This window comes from Ailuropoda melanoleuca, chromosome 11, assembly GCF_002007445.2.
Source record: "Ailuropoda melanoleuca isolate Jingjing chromosome 11, ASM200744v2, whole genome shotgun sequence".
Classification (NCBI taxonomy): domain Eukaryota; kingdom Metazoa; phylum Chordata; class Mammalia; order Carnivora; family Ursidae; genus Ailuropoda; species Ailuropoda melanoleuca.
Window position 1 is genome coordinate 109042679 of NC_048228.1, and position 25657 is coordinate 109068335.

General features: G+C 57.1%; 1 protein-coding gene across 1 annotated transcript in view; it reads right to left on the reverse strand.

The window, feature by feature from the left end:
- The window catches only part of CFAP99 (cilia and flagella associated protein 99), a 40189-nt gene extending 14863 nt beyond the window's left edge, over positions 1 to 25326 (reverse strand). The window contains 9 exon segments of the mRNA XM_019796745.2: positions 22 to 93; positions 1045 to 1119; positions 1302 to 1382; positions 2860 to 3037; positions 4215 to 4327; positions 5668 to 5762; positions 6685 to 6829; positions 16340 to 16467; positions 25168 to 25326. Coding sequence (XP_019652304.2) covers positions 22 to 93; positions 1045 to 1119; positions 1302 to 1382; positions 2860 to 3037; positions 4215 to 4327; positions 5668 to 5762; positions 6685 to 6829; positions 16340 to 16450 — 870 coding nt within the window. The 5' untranslated portion in view covers positions 16451 to 16467; positions 25168 to 25326.
- Positions 25327 to 25657: the final 331 nt, after the last annotated feature.

Below are 25657 nucleotides of genomic sequence, written 5' to 3' on the forward strand. Positions count from 1 at the left end.
CCAGTCAGGAGCACCCCTCACCTTGTAGAAGGTCAGCTTTGGAGTCTTAAGGATTCGCGGCATGAACCGGAGCGGCAGCTTCTTCTTGGAGGCCTGTAGAGTCAGGGCCTGGCATCTGCGGCCACTAGGTGCCCTTCAACGCACCCTGGGGAGGTGGTGGGCCCTGCACCCCTGGGAGAGCCGGCACCCTCCTCTCTATCTTAACTCCAGCTGCCCACCCATGGGTTCCCAGCCAGCCCCGTGCACATGCATCCCCCAGGGCAGCGCCTCTGTCCTCCAGTGCCCTCCCCAGCCTTTCTGGGGTGTCAGGCCTCCCAGACGGGGACAGGGAACAAGTGGCCCTATCAGGCCTGGGGACAGCAGTTCCCAGTCAGGGGAGCGTGAACCTCAGGGCTCGGGGCCCATCCCCCCCCCCGCTGCTCCCTGGGGCTGGCTTCCACGACCTTTCCTGGCTGCCCCCCAAGTGTGCTCTCTGCCTGCCGCTGCTGCTGCTCTGCGGACACTCCCAGGACGGGCCCCACAGCCCCAGTGTGTGGAGCTGTGGGTCAAAGGGCAATCCCCGGGAACCCAGCCATCATGCCCACCCCCTGGCCTGCCCCAGCTGCTTGCGGGGGGGCCAGAGCACCTCTGCCTAGCCGGCTGCCGCCAGGGGGGCCCGCAGGGGGAGGGCAGGGCAGGCCCGGCCCCTTAGGAGTGAGCAGCCACCGAGAACAGGCCTTCCTTGTCCTGCTCCCTTTACTTTTTCTTTATTGACAAACATACCTGGGGTTTTTGTTTTTCTTAGAGAAATATTAAGTGCTCCGTATGGAAACCTGGGAGCACCCAGACAGCACGGAAGATGCGTGCCCGCAGTGGGCTGGGAGGTGCGTCCACGCCTGTGCGCTCAGGCCGCGCTCAGCCTGGCTCGGGGCACCTGCCCCTCTGTGAACCGAGCCTGGAAAGGCTCAATGAGGGGCTCACTGCGACGCCGCTGACAGGGCATCGGGAGCCATGCTTCCGTGCCACCGTGCAGACTGAGCCAGGGTGTGGAGGGCTGGGCGTTACCTTCGTCAGGGGCTCCCCTCGGGACCGGGGCACCGCACACCGCATCTCCCCGATGTTTGCCTTTAGGAGCCGCTCCTGCAAGCAGCAGCACGTGGCTCTGGCCCCGCTGGCCACCAGCCAGTGTCCCTGGGGCCCAGAAGGGACGAAAGCACGACCAGCTCCCCAGCCCTCCTCTGCCTCCTCCTCCCCGCACCTTCTTGTCACAGAACGCCCCTCAGAGGGCTCTGGGAAGGCAGGCGTCATGGAAGGCTCCTCACCTCGGCCTTCCAGCGATTAACTTTCTTGGTCATCTCTAGCAGCTGGTGCTCCTTGGGCGGCTGGTAGGTGCTCCTGGGGATCTGGTGGGGGGTGGGAGAGGAGCCTGCGGTCAGCGGAGGGGTGTGTAGAGGTGCCAGGCCGGCGGCCAGCTGGATGTGGGTGTGGGAGGGTGGTGCCCATGCCAGGAGAGGCAGGGCAGGAAGGGAAGCTGCTGAGATCTGACTGGGATTCCCCGGGTGCTGGTGGTCATCCAGGGGAGGGAAAGGAAGGACTTCAGGCCAGCAGTAAGAAGGAAGGTGGCCGAACATAGCGCCCAGCCCCAGGAGACACTGGAGGAACAGGCAGATGACTGGGGGCCAGGGGATGAGGGAGGAGGCCTGGAGGGGCAGGTGAGGCCAGGAGAGTGTCACGGAGCCCAGGAAAGTGAGTGCCAGGCAGCCCAGAGAAGGGGAGGGGCTGCACCATTTTACTACTGCAGAGACCAGAGTGGCCTGAGAAGTATCTCTGGGGTCTAGTCACGGGGACCTTCGCCAGCCTGGAGAGGGCAGTGTCCGTGGAGGGTGGGCAGGGACAGTCGGGAAAGCCCTGAGCTCCAGACCTTAACTCCTGGTCCTCTGCCCTGTGTGTCTAAGGAGCATCCGAAAACTCGATGAGGGGTGAGGGGTTTGCGGAAAGCCTGTCTGGGCAGACAAGCTGCAGTGAGACCTAAGGCTGCCCCCCAGCACCACCCCCTTACCCTCACACGGTCCTCAATTCTGTGAGGAAACCAGGGTGGTTCCGGGAAGCTGAGCCACCACCAGTGCTCGGGGCAGAGAGCACAAGCAGTCAGAATGTCGCACCCCAGTCACAGTGACCAGCTCAAGGCGGGGCATGCCCTCTGAGCTGGTCTCATCATACCGTCATGGAATTCTTGGCCCTAGATGTCTTCTCATGCCCTGGATGGTTTGCTACAATGATGGAAGTTTGCCCAAAGATAAAGGTGACCCACAGAAGCACAGCTAGAGCTCTGATCAAGCCAGAGGCAGCAGTTCTCTATAGTCTAAACCAGATTGAACTGCTTTTTCCTGTTATTTGCAATACACAGCATCCTGACTGGCAGGAGAAGTCAGCAAGGTAGGGAGAGGGAGAGGAAGAGGGCGGGGAAGAGGGTCTAGGCAGATGTGATAGATGTGCAAAGGCCCTGGGGTGGGGACAGGCCCATATGACTAGGGTCACACAGACAGACATTATCACTGGCCCACAATCCGAAGAGCACAGAAAAGTATATGGTGATCTACACGTGCGCCCTGCACTCTTTAATAGGGAAGGAGAGGTATGCTGCAACAGGCTCCGCGTGCTGAGTCCAGACGGGTCTGAGCACCATGGTCCCCTAGCCTCATTTCATGTCACTGACCAGACCTCAGTATGTGGAGCCCAGGAGCCCACTGGGAAGGCTCCAGGTCAGCTGGGTGGGGTCATCAAACACTCCTAGTCTGGTCCAGAGCGCCCTCACCCCTGGGAAGAGCCCAGCCTGCCACTGGCTCACAGCCTGTGCCCACTGCAAATGCCTGCACTTACTGGTTTTGACTTGGCCACGACTGGGACTGGCTCAGGGACTGGAATAGCACGGGGCCGGCGGACAGTCAGGTTGAACTCCTTGGGCTCTGTGACCTTGGCCTTGGTCTTTGAAAGAGGGGGCTGATTGGACATCGCTTCCTCCAGCTGGTGGATCAGCTCCTGGACCTCTGGCTGCCATCTTGAAGGCAAAGGTGGAAGGAGCCGTTTAGGGCCACTTTCAAAGCACGTCAACTAGGGCACGGTCCTTGGGATCCAAAGGATCCCCCAAACACCCGGGTCTACTTCCGGGTGGGGGTGATGATGTCTCCCATGCAGGCCTGTACCAGCCACACCCCAGCGTCGCACAGCAGGTGGGGAAGCAGGACCAGCAGCACTGTGAGCCCAAGTCAAGCTGGTGAGCGAGCGAGTGGGAAGCTGGGAGGACAGGGACAGAGAGATCCTCGCTGCAGGAGTCCAGCGGGTCTGAGGAGGAGGGCACTGGGGACATGGAGCAAATCTGGGCCAGCAGATGGCCCAAGAAAGGAAGCCAGGGCAAGCTGGAGATTCCTGGAACGTTCCCAGAGCTGTGCTATTGGTGACACGTGGAGAAGGGGCTACAGGAGTGGGGTGGGGGTGCCCTGGAGCAGGGGTTTCAGCAGGGCATAGCCCACATCACCAGCTTGGCCAGTGAGGCTCCCCTGAGGGCAGGCAGCATGATTTGGATAGCTTGAGGACCGCGGCCCCCAGAGGAAGGGCATGTCTGAGGGCCAATGGGGAGCAGGGTTTCAGGAGGGGCACGTGGGGCAGGGCAGGTCTGGGATGGGGCTGGTCCCATAGTGGGCAGTAGTAGGGCTGCATAGGGGGTGGTGGGGCAGGAGGCAGGGTGCCCAGGAAGCAGGCTGACCCCAGAGGTAGCTCTCAGGGCCCTGCAGGCCCAGGCCCCTGCTGGCAGCCCTGTGGATGGACAGTGAATCCAGCCTGGCTGGGACTGAGGACTTTCTTCCAGGGCAGGGGCAGCTCTGAGGACACGCCAAAACCCCAGGGCCACAGTTTCCTTCCCACAGAAGGGCTTCTGCCTTCCCTGGGCCTCTGGGTCTCCTGCACACCGCTGGTACCTAACATGGTCTATTTGTGCCAAAACAATCTCTCTGTCCCCAGGAAGACAATGTGGACAACCGCCCCCCGCCCCCGGGCCCTATCAGAAGGGAAGCAACAGAGGGCCGCTTCACCCTGACTCCCGTGCTGGTCCTTCTCCTGTGGGTCCTGGCGTGCACCTGTGAAACCAGTGTTTGCCCAAGCCTGTCATGGGACATGGGGACAGGCAGTGGGGGCGGCTTTAGGGAGAGCGGTGCAGGGAGGCTCCCAGCCTGGCCCACCTCATCAGGGGGTCGATCCAGTTCTCTTTCACATGGGCGGTCTCGTAGATGAGACTCCACTCATCCTTGATCCATGAGCACAGGTTTAAGGGGTTGAAGAAGAAACTGAGGAACTGCGGGAGAAAAATGAACCACTCGGGGGGGGGCTTGGATCCAGACCCCCCCAACCTGGTGAGGCCCCCAGTTCCCCTCACACAGAAAGCCAGTGTCCAGTGGGCAGGTGTGGCTAATGCACCATGAGAGGAGACCTCTGTCCACCCCAGAGCAGGAGGCCCCCCAGGACAGACCCTCCCTTCCCAGAACAGAGACGGGAGCCCGACCCCTGCTCCCCTGCTGGGCTGGCGTGCCTGCTCTGGGGAGCTGGCCCTCACCATGTGGGCTTCTGCTCACAGTGTCCGGGCGTTCGGGGCAGCCCACCCCAGTCCTGGAGCATGCCCCAGCCAAGCAGGGCCCATCCCCACTGGTGGGGACCCTGTCCCTGAGCTGGCTGTCTAGGACCTGGAAGGCCCACACCCCACTTCTGGAGAGCTCTTGGTGGGGACAGACGGACAGTGGCCTCCTCGCCCACCCCCACCCCGTGGCTCCAGAATTCCAAGAATGGAGTTGCAACGTTTTCTGCTACCTGCCGCTGCTTGCCTGGGCAGTGCCGGTTGTGGACCTGGGGAGTGACCTGCCCACCCCACCCTCATGGGATTGAGGATGTTTGCCCTGGGATGGCTGGGACCCCGCCGCAGCAGGAATTTCCAGCGGCCGTGGCTCCTAATGGCTGTTTTCCCATCGGGGCCCTCAAGTGTAACAGATTTGGTTCTAGAAGACAGCACAGTTTAGCTTCTCAGTGGAGGCTGGCCCCCTTGGGGAACTGGAGGGGCTTGTGCAGAGTGGGCTGGCTGTGGCCACAGGAGGTGAAGCTCAGGCCCCAGCCCTTGGCCTGTTGGGGGGCTGCCCTGTAGGGTGTCCCAGAGGAAGGGCATGTCTGAGGGCCAATGGGGAGCAGGGTTTCAGGAGGGGCACGTGGGGCAGGGCAGCTTAGAGGGCCTTGTCTAGTCAGGGGACCGCTACAGACCACTCAAACCAGGCTCCGGAAAACCGGCTGTAAGGGGAGACCACGTGCTGGAGTCCCCCATGAGAGCTTCTTGTGGGCTAAGAGACATGATGCCTCTTTCTGGGTCTCCAAAAGTGCACTCTGAGCTGCGGGCCTTGGGAACAGGTCGTTCACTGGGGGCGGGCCAGGCAGCACGAGAGTCGTGTGTCAGCAGCTGCCTTCGGCTCAGGTCATGATCCCGGGATCCTGGGATCGAATCCCAAGTCAGGCTCCTTGCTGAGCGAGCCTGCGTCTCCCATTCCCTCTGCTGTCCCCCCTGCTTATGCTCTCTCTTGCTTGCTCTTTCTCTCTCAATAAAATAAATAAAATCTTAAAAAAGAAGGAGTGGCAGGGCAGGTGGAGGGCGCTCACCTTGTGCATCTTGTCCACGGGCTGGGCCCTGACAATGTCACAGAAGAGCTGACAGCCAAGTTCCTCCAGCTGGAACGTGGCCAGGTAGCAGATCACTAAGAAGACAGGGCTGGTGAGCGTGGGGCAGACCCTGGGGTGTCCTCCCCTGCACCCCCTAGGATTTGAAAGTGGGGGAGTCAGCCACAGGCCAGGGCCCTGACAGGTGCGCAGTCAGGGTGGGAGCTCCACCCGGCGCCCCGTGAAATGGACAAGATGACACGATAGCACAGATGATGTCGTCTCACACAGGTGAGTGTGTGGTGGCTTCCACCCCACTTCCACTCACTAACTCATTTGATGAGTTCTCAGAAATTGCAGAAGTTCCCTGGGTAAAAGTAAAACCATTTTGGATTTTCGTTTGTTAATTCCGAGAGACCGAATATCCTCGAGCCGACTGGAGCTTGAATGTCCCTGGGCCAGGTGAGAGCCGTCCGCAGGGCCATTGGTTACACCAACTGCTAGGTGGGGGCCCAGGAGCCAGCTCTGGACCTGGCCCCCGGACACCAAGCTTGGTCCCCCAGCACCCCTCAGTCCTCATCCTGTCCCCCCGGACAGGAGCCCTGCGGCCTAGTCCAGGGGCTGGGGGCTGCACCATCACCCACACTGGAGACACTGGCCACTGTGCCATGTTCACCGCATGCCAGAAGAGCAGATGGCCGTCAGGGCCCGGCAAGAAGCCAGGCAGAGACATCTCATATGTAATCCCCGGCTGGACAGTGCGGACTGCGGCCATAGGCTGGCCCTGCCTGTAGTCCTCAGGGTTTGGGGGTCAGGAACAGGGCTGATGATAAAGGATCATCATTTCACCCAGCCTTTTGGGGCATTCTCTCTGAAGTGGGCCGTGCCTCCCTCAGGGACCAGAGGCTCTGGACCCGGGCAGCAGGGCCCGAGTTCCAGCTGCCTGGAGGCGGGCTTTCAATGGGCCTGGAGTCTGTGTCCGTGTCTGTCAGGCGGACCCTGGGCTGCAGGGACACCTACCCTCGAAGAGGTTGTAGTCAGCCCGTGGGCAGAGCCAGCCAGCCCGCACGTAGAAGGCATCCACCACCACAGCCAGCAGCTTCTGGTACTCGAGGCACCCAGACAGCACCTCCAAAATGAACGCCTGCTTCTGGGGGCTCAGAGTCTGGAAAAGAAACAGCCGGGAGGGGGCCACAGGCCAGGGCCCCGGGGCCCTCGGTATGAGGGAAGAGCTCCATCAGGCAACCCCCCAGAGCAGGGGGCAGAGCCATGGGCCCAGCAGGTCCTCTCCCGGAGGTGGTGCCTTGGGTGTTCCTGGGTAGTGATGGCAAGTTGGAGGCAAAGACATAAATAAACATAGAAATGACACATTAAAACAGACGCCCCAAAAGGACCAATGTGTGATTTCATGTACGGGAGGCCCCTGGAGGAGCCAGATTCCCAGGACAGAAAGCAGGATGTTGGGGGCCTGGGGCGGGGGCGGGGGCTGGGCATCTAGGGTTTCATGGGGACAGTTTCAGTTGGGGAAGAGGAGAAGGTTTCAGGGACAGAGGGTGGGGATGGCTGTGCAACGTGAAGATACTTAATGCCATTGAACCTTGCACTTAACATGGTTAAGATGGTAAATTTTACCTCACGTGTGTTTTACCACAGGAAGAGAAAAGACTCGCAAGCTCTTAAAAAGGTTTCCAAATGAATTATTAGAAAAGTAACCCCCAAAGAAAAGGAAAACAGTATTATGGGAGCCTCTGTGGGACTCATGGGATATGCAAAGCCAGGTGGGAATTACCAGTAACGAGAGGGACTGTACCCTCGGTGGGGGGGAGGGTGTCATTCTGGGGAGACCACAACACTTTGGGGTCGGTAACCTGTGTTGTCACGTGCTACTAATTAAAAAAAGGAATGAAGCTTTTGAAAATAGGAAGAATGAAAAAGAACACCCAGTGCTGCCCCACAAAGCTGTACAAAGGCCCTGGGGGGGGGGACAGGTGCCTAGGAGCCTTTCCTGCAAAGCAGTCTGGGAGTACGTTTCGGGCACCTTATACTCCCCGTCCCCTTTAACCCAGCAATCACACCCCTGGGAATGGAAAGGAACCGTCCAAAATGCAGGAGATGCCCACATACGAGAAGTTCAGGGCATCTAAGAAGAAAACTTTTTCAAGCGTTTTTTCCCCTATCGTCTGCCTTGTTCTTACCAACTTGAAACGTTGGCGGTTTCTGCCTGTGTCCGGCTGGCTGCCGTCATTCAGCTCTCCTGTCAGATTGAGGAGTGCCCTAACTGAATGGCTGGAATGCCAGCCTTGCACAGTTCACACTGAAAGATAAAATATTTTCCAAGCTTTTCAACTTCAGAAGAAAAAAACAATCATATGTCTTCCTGTGCTGTAAATTTCGGACTAGTTCATATACATTGTGCAAAACCTGCCATGTCAATGGTAATGTACAGATTTTGCAAATACTATGCTGCATGTGATGCCTAACTATATCCGTCGTGTATACGCAATACATTTATGCCCAATAAATGTTTTACTTCCTTCTGAAGAGAAAAGAAAGAAGTTCAGGGGAAAGGGTAAGAGCCTAAGTGTCAGTGGAGGGGAGTCTCTCCCTCCTGTCGCAGGGGAGCAAGGCAGCCACAGGCGCCATGCTCCCACAGAACTTAGAATGCGGCCACAAGACAGTTAATGTGGTATGAAGTCCAAGTGTGGACCTACCCGCCCCCCTCCGCCAACAGGTGCAAAGCACATCAAAATAAACTCACCTGCAGTGTCGTTAAAAAAATTGGGGGGGGCAATCTATTAGATACACCTTGGTATCTTGTTGTTTTATTCTGAATTTTTTAATAATCAGTGAAATTTACATATGTTTATTGGACATTTATTTGTACTTCTGTGAATTATCAATTTATACTCTTGGCTAACTTTTTATTGGGACGATATTTTTCTTAACCATTTTTATGAGCTCTTTATTTTTTTAAAGATTTTATTTATTTATTTATTTGAGAGAGAGAGGGAGAGAGAGAGAGAGCACAAGTAAGGGGAGCAGCAGAGGCAGAGGGAGAAGCAGGCTCCCTCAGCAAGGAGCCCGACGCGGGGCTAAATCCCAGGATCCTTAACCGGCTGAGCCCCCAGGTGTCCCTATAAGCTCTTTATAGAGGGAGGCAATAAACATGTTCATTAATATGATAGTTATTTTTTGTTTGTAATTTGCCCTTTAACTTTGTATAAAGTATTTTTTGGCACACAGAGCACACAGAGGTTTCTCTCTCTCTCTTTTGTTTTTGAGGTCAAATCTTTTCCTTCATGGTTTCTTCCCTGTTTTCATGCTAAGAAAACAACAGAGAAATGAGACGACCTGTGGGCTCCTGGGCAGGCCACAGGACCCCGGAGAGCTGGTGTCCCCACACATGTGTGTGGGACATCTGGATGTTGTCTTGGCAGACGATGTCATTCCCACCTGCCCCACAGGGGCTGGAAGCCCGGGGACCGCGTTCTTCAGGGGGCTCTGCCCCCGAGGTTCTGGGCACAGTTTGGTCCTGCCCTTACAGGAGGGACAGCAGGGCAAGCGAGAAGATGTGTCTCTCCTGCCCCCACAGAGGTGACCGATGCGCAGCCCCGGGCTGCCCCAGCCTTGAGCTTGAGTCTCGCTGTTCTGAATCCCGGGCTCCTCCCAGTGCCTGGACGGGCCTCTGGTAGCAATGTTCTCATGTAATAGCCTCCTCCGGACACCCTTGGCTCTCAGGCTCCATTGCAGGCTCCTGGTCTCAGGGCCCATCCCTCCTGTCCAGCTTCCTCATTGTCTGCACTCAGCCCCCGGGGCACCTCACCCAGCGACATGGCTGAAAACTTGCCGGCCTCCCTGGACTCCAGAAAGCTCTGTCTGCTCCTGCCCCTCCCTCCACTTGTTTGTCTGGTGACCATGCAGGAGGCTGGCTCCCTGGGCTTCACCCAAACCTGCCCCTCCCCAGCCTGACCTTCCCCGTAAGCACAACCCCCAGCTCCCAAACCCCCGATGAATCCCTCTGCTCCCACCTGGTGCCTCAGGGACGGCTAGGGAACGCAGCTTCTCCTTTTGGCCGCCCTCTATTTCCAACCTGGCCACCAAGCAATTCTTTTAAAGGAGATGCGACATCATGTCTCCTTCTTTAGAACCTTCCAGAAGGAGTCCTTACTGTGGCTCCTTCACTCCCGCCAGGTCTTTGCTCAGGTGCTACCAGACCTGGGGAGCCGTGCCTGACCTCCCCACGGTCAGACATCCGCTAGCCCTCTCGCCTAGCAGCACATCCTGGCTGTTGATCGGCCTTCCCTGTGAGAATGTCGGCCCGGGGCTTGAGAGAGGGAACAGAAGGTCCCGCCTCTGTGGGCCATGGTGGGGACCCAGAGACCTCGCTGAGTGCAGGCTGGCGCAGAGTGGGGTCTCAGTCCAGCCAGGCTTGTGCTTCAGTTTCCCCACACAGTCCTCTGACCCCTGGGCTGCGTCCACGCTTTGTCCAAGGAGGCCTGAGGAAGCCCAGGGTGGCCATGCAGGCAGGTCAGAGAGCAGTGAGTCAGCGGGGCTGGAGCCGAGGCTGCATGACTCTGCAGGACGCCTGCCTCTACAACAGTGACTCCGCTTCTCATTCATTACATCTGCGTTTGGGAAGTGTGGGTATGTATTTTTTATAAGGTCAGAGCCTTGAGCCTGTGGCTGGAAGCCCTCATGCGGTCAGTCCCCAGGCAAGGAGGTCAGGCAGGGCTGCAAGGGGCCCAGGGATTCTGGAAGACGCAGAGCCAAGCAGTAAATGACACTATGGCTCAATGGCTAGGCTGGGCCCAGGGCCAGGTCCTCGCCGCCAGAGAACCCAGCTGGTCACAGAGGGGAGACAGGCCTGGTGGGATGAAATAGGTCAGAGGGCGCTGTGCTCCAGACCAGGTCCTTCTGGCCAGGCTGGCAGAGGGCTGCTGGGGCTGGGTTGGCCAGGCTGGCTGGGCTTTCTCCAAAAGGAGGTAGGGCGAGGACCAAATGGCAGACAGCACCCCAGAACCAGAGCTGATTCTTAAGCCCAAACCTGCCTCAACCACAGAACCCAGAGGGTGTTGGGCATCCAAGGGCCTCTGAGTGTTGTGATATGATTTTGGGCCTTGGTCCAGTTGAGGACTCCCAAGTCCACAGCCCCCTGGTGTCCCCCAGGGAGGGCAGCAAGCCCTTGGATAACAGTTTCATCACAGTCCTGGGAGGGGGCCAGGCCTGGGGGCAGAGGACCCAGAGGCCTGCAAGCCTGCCCACGTTCCATCATCACCAGCTACCTCCTGCAGGAGTTCCCAGACCCGGCTTGTCTGCCAACACCACAGAGTAAGGGCAGAGTGAGACCAGGGTCCAGGGCAGGACAGGGGCCTGGGTGCGGACTTGGCACAGTGCAGAATACCCAGGAGCCCCTGCTCATCAGTGATGCCAAGACTGAAGCCAGGGAGAAAAGCAGGGAGAGAAAGCTGAGGCTGTCAGATGTCAGCACAACCCTTTCTCCTTTTCTCCTACCCAACAGAAGAATGCTAGCTCATTGTGGATGGTGCGCTCAGCTAAAACCTTTTCCAGCCCCTGCTGATGAAGCCATGTAGCAAATGGCTTTAATCAATGAGATCTAATGGCAAATTGCTAGACATAGCCTCCAAGAAGGCTCTTAGAAAGTTAGGCAGATTCACCTGGCACTTGCCTTATGCTGTTTGCCTTTGTCCTCTTCTTACCTGGTGGGATATGGATGCAATGCTGGAGGGAGGGCAGCCACTCAGTGATTACAAGACAAAGGCACATTCTAAGGAGCACCAAGCGGAGAGGAAGGAGAATGCATTCCTAATGGCCCCACGGAGCTGTTGAGCCTACCCTAGACTGTCTGTCTGCAGACTGCTTCTTATGTGAGCCAAGATACCTCTAATTTCTTCAAGCCATTGCTTTTCTGGATTTTCTCATAGCCAAACACTGTTTCCTGACAGATACAGTCCAAGCAGATAGTTCAGACATAGAAACACATACTGTTTCAAAACTTGGCAACGAAAACAGAGAAATGTTGATTATAACTACCCCGAGTGCCTTTTCCCACCTACGTGGCAACGATGAAACTAGTTGCTAGCATAGCGCGTAAGCAAGGCTGGAGGGGAACGAACACTCCCCGCCCACCAGGGACACGGTCAGTACGTCTCTCCCCGCGAGGGGTCAGCTGGCTGTGTCTATGGAGCTCGCCAGGGCCCACTCTCTCTCTTCGAGAAGGGATGGTCAGCCTCTGGGTGCACCTGGCTTTCCCAGCTGCAGAGGCAGGCGGCAGACCAGTCGGCCCCGCGGCGCTCCTCATACTGAAACCCCGGAAACAACCTATAAGCCCATCGACCAGGGACAGCTGCTGAGACTGTCACAGCCGGGCGGTAGGACGCTCTTGCGTCCACGAACACAGAACAAGCCCTGGGAAGCCAAGTGCAGGACTGTGTGACCATGTGCTATCATCTGGTAAGATTGCTTAAACATTTTATATAAAAATGATGCTGTTTTCATATATGAAAGATACAACTTAGACGTAATTTTTGCCACATGTAGTGCCTCTGCCAGAGGCCTGCACAGCCTCTGGAAGGAACCGCAGGACACTGGTCTCTCTTGTCTCGAGGGCCGGCGGGGGAGGGAGACCCCCCACCGGATACCATTTTGGATCTCTGATGTCAATAAATGAGGCACTGAGAAAATACTCAATTAAAAACTTCCCTGAGCCCAGGCCTTCTCTGAGCTACCGACCAGAGGAGCAAGAACGGTGTTTTGGGACATGGCCGCGGCCACCCGCTGCCTTCCAGGCAAGGACATGGCTGGCGATTCCAGGCCCCCAGCCACCCAGCCCCTGCCTTCCCCCCTACCGTCCTGCATGAGCCTCCTCCTTCCCCCTTGCCACCCTCCCCAGCACCTCTCTCCCCAGCGGGGGGGGGGAGGCTGGGTGGGTGGTCAACCAGGCCTCTCCCCTCCCCACCTCACCTCTGCACTCTCTGACCAGCTGTCCAGTACCTCTCCTGCCAGCCCCGTGCTGACCTTTCCCTTCTCCCGCTCAGGACTCACCTGTCTGCCTGCCCTTGCCCACAGGCTGCCAAGATGGCCCTGCGGTCCCAGCTTATGCACTCAGGCCCCGCATGGCCACCCCGCCCACATAGCACCTGCCACAGGTCAGGACTCTGCTGTCCCTGGCTCATGCAGATCCCTCTGCTTGGGGCATCTCCGTGGTCCCCTACCTCCCACCCCTCAGGTACTCTCTCTCAAAGCCAGACCCTTGTTGGAGGTCTGCTGAGACCTCATGGACTCTGTGGATGCCTCAAGCCGCCGCTCTGCCCAGCACGCCCCTCCGCCCCGTCCTGCAGGCTCTTGTCGATATTCTGGAGGTTCCTATGCCCACCTGTTCAGCCTGGTGCCCCAGCTGTTGTGCCAGTTGTCCACGTGGGCTCTGCGAGTGTGCGGGAGGGGAAGGAGTGGCCCAGGACAGCGAGCAGGGAGTAACACCCCTCAGCACCCATCCCCCTACAGGAAACTCTCAAGTCCACCTCGTGGTGCTCTAATGAAATGATGCCTGTTCCAAAGTGACATTAACTGTGAGGGTCAGAGCTGGGAGCACGGCCAGAGGGGGTGGAGGGGGGAGCTCCTTCTCATCCCATCCCTCCCTGAGGGCCTGGCCAGGGAGCACAGGAGAACCAGGCTTTGGGGCCAGCGCAGATGCTTCCTTGCAGCATGTCTGGTTGCTGGTGCTGTCACCCTCGCCCCCACCTGTTCCTTGCTCCTCCAGCTTCAGCCAGCTCCTCTGTGCCACTGTCAGGCACTCTGGAGACTGGCGCCTGGAGAGGCTCAACCCCCACGTCTCAGCCCCTACACGCGCCATGGCGATGAGGGATCCCTTTCTGATCTATAGATCAATCTGCAGAAAGTCAGTGCACCCTTCCCCCAATCCACAAGCCCCTGGACCTTTCCCCACCCTTCAGCCAGGCTTCATCTGACCACCTGAGGTGCCCTCCTCTCCACTGGTCCCCAGAACCCAGCATTCCGCAGCCACCCTGAGCGGGCCAACCTGGCCCCTACATCTTTGTCCTCCCCCAGGAGGCTCCCAGTCTATGCAAATGTCCTGGGGCTGCTGTAACAAATTACCACAAACTCAGCAGCTGAAAACCACAGGAATGACCGAAGTCCAAAAGTGAGGTATGGCAAGGTCGATCCCTTCTTGGGGACCAGAGGGAGAGTCCATATCGCGCTTCTCCCCAGCTGTGGGCGGTTGCAGCAATCCTGGTGTGCGTAGCTCATAGATGTGTCACTAAACTTGCCTTCGAGGTCACACGGCCTTCTTCCTTGTGTCTCCATGTCTGTGTCCAGATTTCTCTCTTCTTATAAGGAGGCTAGTCACTGGATTTGGGGCTCACCCTAAATCAAGGATGATTTTATCTTGAGATTCTTAATGATATCTGCACAGATGGCGTTCCTCAATGAGGTCCCATTCCTCAATGAGGTCCTAACCAGCAGCTAGGGCTTCAACATCTCTTCTTTGAAACAAGACACCTGCCCTTCACTGGACAGCCGGTCCGTTTACGTGCTGGATCATTCTCTGCCAGGGAGCAGTCTTGAGCCTTCGTCTAACGAAAGCAGTGGATTGCACCACTTCTCTGACATTTGGAGACAAGAGTGTGTTGTCCCAACCGCCCGTACTCGAGGTGGACATTTGAAAGGATCTGGGAGGACCAGTGTGTCGGAAAAGGCAGCTGCCTCTCCGCCTGATGTGAGCGTCGGTGCCCACCTCAGCGACACCGGGTGGCTCCCCAGGGCTCAGTCAGTGTGCTGTTCTCCCATGCCTCAAAAACGCACACAGGGGGACATCGTGCAGGGCTTGCCAGTAATACTCTGTTGGTTGTAGGGAAAAACACCCCACAGTATTTGTTGTAACCAACCCAACTTTCTGTAATGGTTGTTACTGAGAAATAAAGAACTCTACTGTTTGTACCGAGCAGTGGGGGGAAGCTCTGCAGAGGTGCAGGCAGGGGAGCTGGGGACACAGCAGAGACACCAAGGACCCTCCCTGGAAGGAGAAGGTGAGAACCTCAGGTGAGGTCTTTTTCTCAGGACGAGAGGAGTAGCAGCAGTCATTGCTGCTGGGGAAGACCCGTGGCGGGCAGACAAAGGGGTCGCCGCCACAGCCATGCCCTGGAGCAGCCCAAAGGGCCAGGAGGCAAGCGGGCGCTGGGGAGGCCGGTTCTGCTTAGGGACAGAGCGTTGTGGCCTGGCCACCTCCCCACGACGCCTGGGGTCTCAGGGCTAGAGCTCGAGAGAGGGGTGCAGGGGTGTGGGGAGAGGTGTGCTCCCCGACCCCTGCCCGGTCCTTTCCTGAGTGACACTGGGGAGCGGGCCCTGGGTCAGCAGAGTCCCAAGTTTCTCTCATGGGAGAGTCTCTGGTTGCTGGAACCCCTCCAACCTTTGTGTGTGTACACTGTCCAGGGCTCCAGACGGACCCTTCTGCAGGCCAGTGCCGGCCCACCCTGCCCTCCCTCTGGGTTTTCAGCTGCCAAAGAGGGAGGAAAATACCCTCCCACACCCCAAGGGAAGGGGAGTCCATCTGTGTCCGGGGGCCCGGCAGGGGCGCAGCTGAGCAGGTAATGGGGGCTAAAGGTGGGGACTGGCCACGGCTGTCCCCCTGGGGGTGGGCGCCATCAGTAGCTCACACGGGCCCTGGTAAAGCAACGGCTGCGGTGGCAGCAATCGGAGGCAAACCTCCCGGGAGGAGTGCGTTCGCCCCCGCAGCCCCACCTTCGAGGTGTGCAGGCGCAGGTGTTCTCGCTGCTGGATGGCAATGGGCGGGCAGCAGGCGGGGGAGGGGGCAGTCCCACAGCATTTCCCGAGGCCCTGTCCAATGGGGCCCATGTCCCAAAGTCCTGAAAGCTGGCCCGCCCGCAATGCATGCTCCTGCTCCCTGGGCACCACCCTCGGTGCATGGCCAGTGGACGCAAGGCTAGAGTCCTCGATCCCAGCGAGGCCTCTGAGGGCTGCAGAGGGGCCGGGAGGTGCTGCAGCCGCACTGCTCCCATCCTGGGGTCCTGCCCAGAGTCTCTCTGTATGTGCTTGAAATGGGGGGGGGGCAGCAGTTGGGGGAGAAAAGGACAGGAGCTGTCCAGGGAGTGGAGACAAGAACTGAGTTGCTGGGGGGAAGGTCACCCTTATTTCTGTGGGTCACAAGAGGAAGGAGCCGGGGCTCCGGTGGGCCTTGCTGCCCTGCGGGAGGCCGGTCCACTCACTCGCTGCCCATGAGGAGCTGCCCTGGGGAGGCCCTGCTCTCCGGAGTGGCGGGCCATCCAAGCTGACTCTTGCCCATTTTCAGTTTTGGACGGTACCACGCAGGCATGTCCCAAGTCGCGGTGCCATTGTTTCTTTTCGAAAGACTGGTCTGACGCACTTTCTGGATTCCAAGAGTGCCTCTCGAGGCACAGAGGGGGTCCTGCCTGAAGGGTCACCATCGTGACCTACAGTGACATTGAGCACGCCCAGCTTTTGAAGGGCAAGGAGCTGTGCCCAAGGCCTCTCCCCAGGTAGGAAGGAAAGCAGCTGTGAGGAAGGGATTTGATGTTGTTTTGCTAGAAAGTAACTAGCTACGTGACAGGTGTCACTGGCACACCTCCCAGCAAGCCCCGAGCTGCCCCTCTGACCCTACCTGCAGGACGGTGGAAGCAGCCTCCAGGAACTGCTCAGGACTGTCCTTCTCAGGCTTAAATTTGTTCAATTGCTCAATGACAGTTTCAATGCATTTTCCATAGTAGGCCATCTTCCCAGGGCAGGACCCTAAAAGCAAACCACTCCAGGTCATGCCCTCCATGACCTCTAGGTTGTCAGCTCAGCAGGTGGCAAAGGCAGTTACAGAACCCTTATCAACAGACGGTGGTCCCTGGGAGCCTGGGGCTTCTCAAGAGGGAATGCGGCAGGGGTAACGCGGGCCCACTTCCTGGACCACGTCCCTACCGGCCTCTGCTACCCGAGCGCCCAGGCTGGCCTTGGGGAGCCCTCACCCACAGCCCCTGGAGGCTCCCAGGCTCCCCCATGTGGCCCCCAGCCCTACAACTGTGCACAGGTGGAGATGACCCCTGGGGTGGGGGAGCTCTGAGCATCTTGTAGCCCAGCTGGGGTGGCCCCAAGCCCTACACTGTGCACAGGTGGGGTTGACCCCTGGGGTGGGGGAGCTCTCAGCATCTTGAAGCCCAGCTGGGGTTCAGTGACTGTTCATGCAGCAGGTCTTGCCCAGAGGGGTGGGTGACCTAATCCCAAAAGGCTGAGGCAAGAAGAGTCCCCGGGTCATCAGATTCAACACCCCCATTTAAAGATGAGGGACCCAACACCCAGAAAGAATGCACAGTTGTAAGTGGCCAGGCCTGGTCCAGGCACTTAACGTTCCAGAATCATACTAGCTGCAAGAGACCAGTTTGCCCAGAGACCATCTCTGGAAGACCTTGGAGAGCTGCTTGGGGTGGGGCTGGGCCCCCAGGAACCGGCCGGAATTGCCCTTGGAGGGGGTGGCCGGGCCCAGCAGAGGCTCCGTCCCCCCTCCACCTCTTCTGCTCCCCCTACTGGAGGAGCACCGCTGGGCTGCGCCCCTACTGGTCTTCCCAGGCACCAGCCGTTGGCAGAGCCAGGCTGCTAGTGCCCTGGGTGGGCTGGGGCACCTCTCCTCCACTCCCGACAAGGTGGGATGGCTCCAGATAGCAACCCCCACACCTAGGTCCCCCAGGGGAGACTGAGCGGGAAAACAAACCGTCACTGGGGTTCCCCAGGGAGACGGCTGGTCCTGGCCGATGTGGCTGCTGGCTGAGTCCCCCCACCTCTTTAAGGAGAGTGAGGACCAAATGCTGCTGGATGCCTCCAAGACCCTCTGACCCGAAACACTGAAGCAAGCCAGCAAGAGAAGGAGCAGAGTTAAGGCCCAAAGACAACAACCACACCACCTTCCAAAGATGGACCATTTGGTATCCAAGGAACGAGGAACCGTGGCGGAAAACGGAGTTCTTGGAAATGAAAATATGGCAGCAGAACTAAAGAGACACATACAAGAGCTGGAAGGTAAAGTTGAGAAAATCTCCCAGAGAGCAAAAAAGATAAAGTCCAGGGCCCCTGGGTGGCTCAGTCCGTGAAGCGCCTGCCTTCAGCTCAGGTCATGATCCCGGGGTTCTGGGATCGAGTTCCACATCGGGCTCTCTGCTCAGTGGGGAGCCTGCTTCTCCCTCTCCCCCTCCCCATGTTTGTGCGTTCTCTCTCCCTCTCTCAAATAAATAAATAAAATCTTTAAAAAAGATGAAGATATAGAAAGTAGGAGAAAAATATACAGAAAACCAGACAGCCACTCCAAAAGGTCCAAGTGTCAATTAAGAGGCGCTCCAGAAAGAGAAGAGAGGAATCACGTGAAAGAATGTCCCAGAGATGAAGGATGGGTTGGTTTCGCTGTGGACCCGTCTCCCAAGGGAGACAGCAGGTGGCCTCGGAAGGGACAGGAGCATGGAGTAGCCTCAGGTTCCCCAGCAGGGAATCCATCTCTGGCCTGAAGAGAATGATGGCATGTGCGGACTGGCAAGGCCCCACACCCTGCAGAGTGAGCCCAGGAAGGGGAAGACAAGGGACCAGGAAGCAGGAGAATTTCCAGGAAGGTGACATTAGGTGGCAGGCTAAGGACGTCAGAACACAGCGCCCCGGCTCCGGTTGGAGCTCTGTACCTGGCACAGTCCTGAGTACGTTTTACTGAGCGCTCAGGGAAAGAGGGTTCAGCACTGCCCTGGTCAAGGTCGGGACCATTCTGCATCCTCTCCCCTCTGCTGGCTGCATACCTGGGCCCGCACCACCCAGCCCTGCAGGCCTGACTTGGGGGCTGTCCCCTCAGGGGCTGCTCCTGGACCCAGCCCTAGCTCTGAAGGGACCGAAGCCAGCAGGAGCCTCTCTTGTATGTGACTAGGAGAAACTCCTCTTGGAACGGGGAGACACACTGAAATCGGCTTGGAGCCCTGATGCCGAGCACAGGCCCCGGAGACCCAGCCTCAGGAGGGTCTGAATTCGAACAGCCAGTGGTCCTCCAGAGAACAGAGCAAACTGCCAGAGGCAATGGTCGAGACCCATGGAGGACTCTAGAGTGACAGAGTCCCTATTTCTACATCAGGTCCTGCCCCAAAGTGCGCATGAGCAATCAGTACCGAGTGAGCTAGCTTCGGGCATGACCTGGACGCTGTCACTGCCCCAGGGGCCACCTAGAGCCAAGTGGGCTTAGGCGCGGGAGAAAGGAATTGGGGAGCTCCCTGCAGGCACAAGACTGGTGTGCTCATCAATCCTGTCCCTGTCTTCGCCAGGGCCACCCACACTGAGGCTAACCTGTGGCCTTTGTGGGTTCAGGGGTCAGAAGGAGGGGTGGTGACATGGGGCAGGTGGGCGCCAGGTGACCTACTTCTGCTCTTGCACGTGGCCGGGGTGGCAGCAACAGCAGTGCTAACCGTGAACACAGACTCTGAGCTAGTAGTTTCTTCCAGGTCTGACCCTCAGACATGGGACGGACTCTCTGCAGGGCAGGAAGTGCCCCCCAACCTCTGCAACAGAAGCAGTCCCCGTCTGTGGCTGCAGGGCAGGGGGCTGTCCTGCTCGCCCTCTCCTCTCTCATCTGCCAGGGGCAGGTCGGCTAGAATGGGGGAGCAGTCCTGACCCTCTGACATGGGCGAGGCGAGGAGAGAGCCAGCAGCAAGGAGTTGGGCGCCGGAGGCAGGGGGTGCAGGCAGGGTGCAGACACGACCTCAGGAGGCCATGGATACGGTGCAAGGGTCCTGGCCCGAGTCCCAGGTCTGCTGGGCCACTGAAGACATGTGGCTTGACTTAGGTGAGGGCAGGAAGTTATGACCCCTACAGCCTGGGCCCTGACCTTGCTGCTCCTCCAGGTGGGCTTCTGCCCTGCCCCATTCCTTGTCCTGATGTCCCACCCTTGATGATGGCATCGCTGACCGCAAAGAGGGACACTCGAGGGATCTCAGAGCCAAAGGCGGCGCTGAGGGGTGTGCAGCCAGTTCTTTTTCTTGGTGTGGGGTCTAGACTCCAGGGAGTGGGGTCTGCCTAGGTCCTGGCTCCAAGGGACCCCTCCCTGGGGCCTGGCTTGCAGACTGAGGGAATGCCAGGCCTTGGGGGCCCTGGAGGAAACACTGACTCTGGTGAAGTCCTGGAAAAGACTTATTTCCATGGTTTGCAATCTTTGCCCTACCAATATTGGGCTTTTCTCTGCCTAACGCAGCTAACGGACAAAAGGACGTCCTATTTTATTAAGTAAGCTCCATGCCCAGGGTGGAGCCCAGTATGGGGTTTGAACTCATGACCCTGATATGAAGACCTGAGCTGAGATCAAGAGTCTGATGCTTAACCAACTGAGCCACCCAGGCACTCCTGACAAAGGGACTTTTTTTTTTTTTTAAAGATTTTATTTATTTATTCGACAGAGATAGAGACAGCCAGCGAGAGAGGGAACACAAGCAGGGGGAGTGGGAGAGGAAGAAGCAGGCTCATAGCGGAGGAGCCTGGTGTGGGACTCGATCCCACAACGCCAGGATCACGCCCTGAGCCAAAGGCAGACGCTTAACCGCTGTGCCACCCAGGCGCCCCATGACAAAGGGACTTTTTAAAGGCCACAGAAAGCGGTGGCCTCCTCACCCAGACTGCCCCTCCTCCAGCATCAGAGGCTTTGCTGGGTGGGATGGAGCTTGGAAGCCTCGAGGCTGTTGGGCTGCCTGTGGCCCCTGGGGATGAACCCCTCATAATTGGTTACTTGTGTTCATGCAAACCCTTTTTCCCGGGGTCCCACGTCTGAGAGGCTGTGGGACATTTCCAGGTGATGATCACCCATTCTGGCTTCTCCAACTGGCCATAACCCCCTCACCAGGTCTCCCAGGCCCCGCCCTCCATCTTACGCCTCCAGCATAACCCTTGTCCTTACAGACAGGTCTTCTGGTGTGGGGGAAAGGCAGGAGGACGCAAGGCCTCTGGTAGGTGGGACGGGGGCAGTGCTACCCCCTGAGGGGTGAAGCAGTCTCAGGGCAGGGGAGTCTCCTGCCACTAACAGCCATCACGAACAAATCCCCCCAAGTTCTCACCTCCTGGGGGTCCCAGCCGGGTGTCCTACCCCTTCCCAGCCCGGAATCCCAGTCCCTGGGGCCCTCCTCCTGCTTCCCCTGCTGCACCCAGCTCTGTCCACCCAGCTTCTCACCAGCTCACAAGCCCCTGACGTGCATCTCCCGAACCTTGAACACTCTTTGTCTTCTCCCTGGTGAGCTCATGGGCATCCCGCAGCACCAGGTGCCAACACAGCCCCTGTGGAGCCTGCCTTCCTCCTCCCCTAGCTTTTCCCTTCTCGGTGCCTCCTCTGAACTCGTCCAAACTTGCGTGACGCCCCCCTGAGCAGCTGGAACGGGACCCTGCTTTCCGGCCTCTGAGTCCTGGCCCTTAACCAGAGCTGGCCCACAGCCGGTGGTGCAGACGTGTCTGTGGGATGAACGACAGGGCGTACAAATGTGCAAAAGGATCCAGCACCCTAACTGGTACTCTTAGTCTTAATCTGAAAGTTGGCTTTGACATCCAGAGATAGACCTCCCCAAAGATCATATTAGTGCTTTTTTAAACCTGTGCTTCCACAGATCCTATAGTTAATGGAGTTCTGTTTTATTGTTTCACTTAATTGGAGGCTAACAGATACCACAACAAGATTTACTAAGCAAGACTATGTGGAAGAGAACAAATGCCATGTTGAGTTGGGGGTTGAGGTGGGGGGGGATCAGGCTCCCCATCCCCAGGGAGGATTTCCTGCCTGTGGAGCCTGAGGTCCAGGCTGGTTCTAAAGCTCTCCCAACAGCTTCTCTGGCCTATTCCTGATAACATCTCAGGGTGAGCCATAACTGGGTGAAAGAGGCACCGTGTCAACATAATAAAGGCAAATAGCACATATTCCAGAGCTCACAAGGAAATGAATGCTATTAGTAAAAAGTCTGTTTTTATAGAAAAAATGTTAAGGATGCAGGTTTTTTTTTTTATCCCTTCTGCCAACTGTCACTTAGGGGCGCTGCCCTGGGATGGGGTCTGGCCCTTGACCCTACCTTCCTGCATCTGCTCTGAACACAGCTTGGCCTGGAGGAACCACGTAGTCGGGAAAGGGCTCCCTCCCTCCAGCACCTGATGGGGGCAGTCTGCATGCATGGGAGCTGCTCCTGGAGGCAGGATGACTTCCCTGCCCTCCCTCCTGTCCCGGAGCTGGAACAGTGTGAAGAAAGCATGCTCCAAGAGGCCCTTTGATGACACAAGTCCACGAAGAACAAGAGAACCACCCAAGCCCTCCCCGCAGTCCAGGGCGGGCCTGGATGTAAAACTAGGAGCAATGCCTAGATGTGCCAGGTGGCAGCTGCAGAGAGCAGTCTGTGGCGGGGCTGTGGGGAGGAGGGAGGGGTCCCTGGCTCATCATCAGGCCCAGGGCTCCTGGGGCAGGGGCTCTGCACCCCCAGCCCGGTACAGAGCAGCTGCGCCAGGAGGTGGACATCAGAAAAAGAGACCTTGGATTTCTGCATTCTCACTGAAGTGAGCCTGTGAGCTCAGTCAGCATAATGACACGTTCGGGTGGGAGACAGGTAGTAAAGTCATCTGACTCCGACAATGCTCTTAGCTCCTCAGCTTTGTTTTAATGGGGTGAAACCAGATATGCGGGAAGTGGCATTTAATTCCCAAGATTTAACTCCCCTAACCGAAACTTGACTGTCTCATATTTAAGGAAACTTTAAAAGTGGGCTGGACCAAAGCTTCTCTTTTCTCAGCAAATCCTTTACAGAAAGAAATGAGATTACAGGAGGTTCATATTCCATCAGACACAAACCAGTTCAACACTCTCAGCCACCAGAGAGCCTTCATTTACATAGATATCAAATGTGCGTTAATTCAAATATATTCTATCCCAGGCTTTTGATTCTGAGTAAAAGTCTCTGAAGGATTTTTGCCAAGTCATGCTCTGATGGCTTGTGCTCAAAGTACAGACCCACATGGCAGGTTTTGCTGGTTGCTTTTTAATCTCCACTCCCCCACTCCCCCTTTCCTCCTGAGTAACAAAACACTGAGTTTTAGTTGGGTTTATTGCTGCCCAGCTGAAAGATGACATTTTCCAGCCTGCCTGGCAGCTGGGTATGCCATGAAGTGCAAGGGTGTGAGATTTCTGGAAATTCTTTCTGAAAGGCAGAGGCATATATGCTTCTTCTGTTTTCCATCCTGCTGCCTGGACTCAGGAAGTGATAGCAGGAGCTTAGGCAGCCATCCTGGACTGTGAGGAAACATGTTCAAGATGGCAGAGGAGGAACCAAGAAGAGTCTGGTCCCTGATGGCTTTTTGTGGCTGCTATACCTTCCAGGATTGCCTCCCCCATTAACCTCCTTTATGGAAACATGAATAATCTTGTTTGGGCCACTATGATCTTGGGATTTTTCATTACATGCACCTGATCTAATCTTTAAAAAAATTTTAAAAAATATTTTATTTATTTATTTGAGAGAGAGAGAGCGAGAGTGAGAAAGAGAGAGAGAGAGAGAGAGAGAGAACATGAGAGGGGAAGGGGTAGAGGGAGAAGCAGGCTCCCCAACAGCAGGGAGCCCAATGTGGGGCTTGATCCCAGGACTCTGGGATCATGACCTGAGCCAAAGGCAGCCGCTTAACAGATTGAGCCACCCGGGTGCTCCTAAACATTTTTTAAAAAGATTTATTTATTTTAGAGAGAGTGAGAGAGAGCACTAGCAAGTAGAGAGAGGGGCAGAGAGAAAAAGAAGCAGACTCCCCACTGAGTGGTGAACAGGATGCAGGGCTCTGTTCCACAACCTATGAGATCATGACCTGAGCCAAAACCAAGAGTGGATGCTTCATCGACTGAGCCACCCAGGCGCCCCTAGCTGAACCTAATCTTAACTGATATACCCACTTCCGTGAGGCCAGCCTTCCTCCCAAGCTGTTTCAAACTGGGAAGCATAGGAGGGCAGCCTCTGCACAGCAGCAAGAGCTCCAACCTTGGAGCTGGACGAGAACGAACCATAGAGAACAGTCCTCCAAGTTTCCACCCTTGGTTCTCATGTTAGGAGCACTGGCTGGGAGGAGCAGATCTTATGGGGGGAAGATGAAGAGTCCATTTGGTCATGTTGAGTTTGAGGGGACTTGTTGGACTTCCACTGGCAAAGAATAGGTAAAGGGGTCTGCAGTCCCAGGGTGACGTTCAGGTTAGAGATAAAAGTTTTGGAAAGGTCAGGAGAAAATGGCTTTTTATCAGACCGTGTGACCGCAGAAAATCACCCAGTGAAGGAGTGGAGAGAAGAGCTTCCAAGGACTGAGTCCTGGGGCTCTTGTGTTAGGAGGTTGGGAAACAGAGGAGACCCCAGCCAAGAAGACTGAGAAGGAGCAACCACAGGAGGAGAGGCAGGGAGTGTGATGTGTTCCACCGAGGTGAGGATGGTGTGTTTGGGAGGAGAATGCTCAGCTGAGCTGCCCGCTGCTAACAGTTCCAGGAAGAGATGGGGCTCTGATCACTGGACTTAGCAACAGTGGGGGCAAGGATGACTTTGATGAAGAATTTTGTAGGAGGAGTTGGGTGAAAATCTGATCAGAGTGGACTCCAGAAAGAAGAGGCAGAAAGAATCCAAGATAAGAGGCAGCCCAGGGTGGGGGGGGGGGCGGAGAGGGGTTTGCTCCATCAGGGAGCAGCAACTGGGTAGTCGCTGGAGGTGTGTGGGGAAGATCAAGCAGGCCCTCAGAAATGAACATAGCCCACCAGCAGCACATAAGGAAATCTCTGGGGCTGCCTGTGCTCAGACTCATCGACTTTCAGACACTAAAGAGGTCAGGGATCCAGAACCATCAGAACACGTAGGCCCTGGGCCACTGATAATATGAGTCTCAGACAGTAAGTTCTCTACCAGGGGAGACATTACCTGGGTTTCCTGTATCCCACATCTGCACATTTCAGAACACCCAAAGAAGTGGTGCTGGGTGGGTCAGGGGAAAGTGCGAAGCTGCTGGGGGAGTGCTGTCCTTGATCTGGATCCCCTCCTACAGCCAAGAGCACAGCAGCCTCTTTGTGCCTCAGTTTCTCCAGATGTCAATGGGAATTTAAATGTTTTGTATTCAACACATTTGTTTTTAGCTCTCTGCTTGATACACAATAGATTCTTAAATTTTGGTGATTGTCTTTATGGATCCAAATTAGGGCACTGTTGTGGGAAGCAGTGAATATGGGAGAAAATCTTTTTAAAAAGGACCGTTTATCGAGACGATTAAAAAGAAAAAGCACCGTTAACTTTAATCAAGGAGCTGGAAGGAAGCCCAAAAAGGTGGTTGGCGAAAGCAAGAAGATGAGAAGGAGAGTGAACACTGCCTGCGGACGATGGGAAGTTGCTGGAGAGACACGCAGATGCTGAGGGGACGCCCTCCCTATCGGCTCCCACCTGCTCCCTTCCCACCTCCTACCTGTTGGCCGGCTTCGTTGGCGCTCCTGCCGCCGAACCTCCCGTCCCACTTCCACCCGCCGCCACAGCAGATGCCAGGGCCAGTGGAGGCCGCACGACTCACGAATCCAGGCGTGTCCCCCACTTCACACCAGGACCTACGCCACCAGCCGGGACAGGGGGTGTGCGCAAGGGTGCAGTTTGGACGTCGTCACCTAGCAACCGGCTGCACGCACCGGCGTTTCCAGCTGAAAGACTACAAGCCCCAGAATGCACAGCGCCCGCTGTGCGGCCAAGGGCGCCGCGCCCAGGGTCCCGCCTCCCCGCAATGCCTCCTCGGGACTTGTAGTTTTTCGCCCTTCCCGGGAGCGCCTGGTCGCCCTCCGGTGGGGAGCGCGCCTCGGGCGGGGCGCGGCACGGCGCCTCAGGATTGGGCGGCCTCGGATGCCCGCGGCGGGCAGGGGGCTCGCGGCGCGTTGGCGCATGTGCGGCGCGCGGCGCGGTGGCCCGCG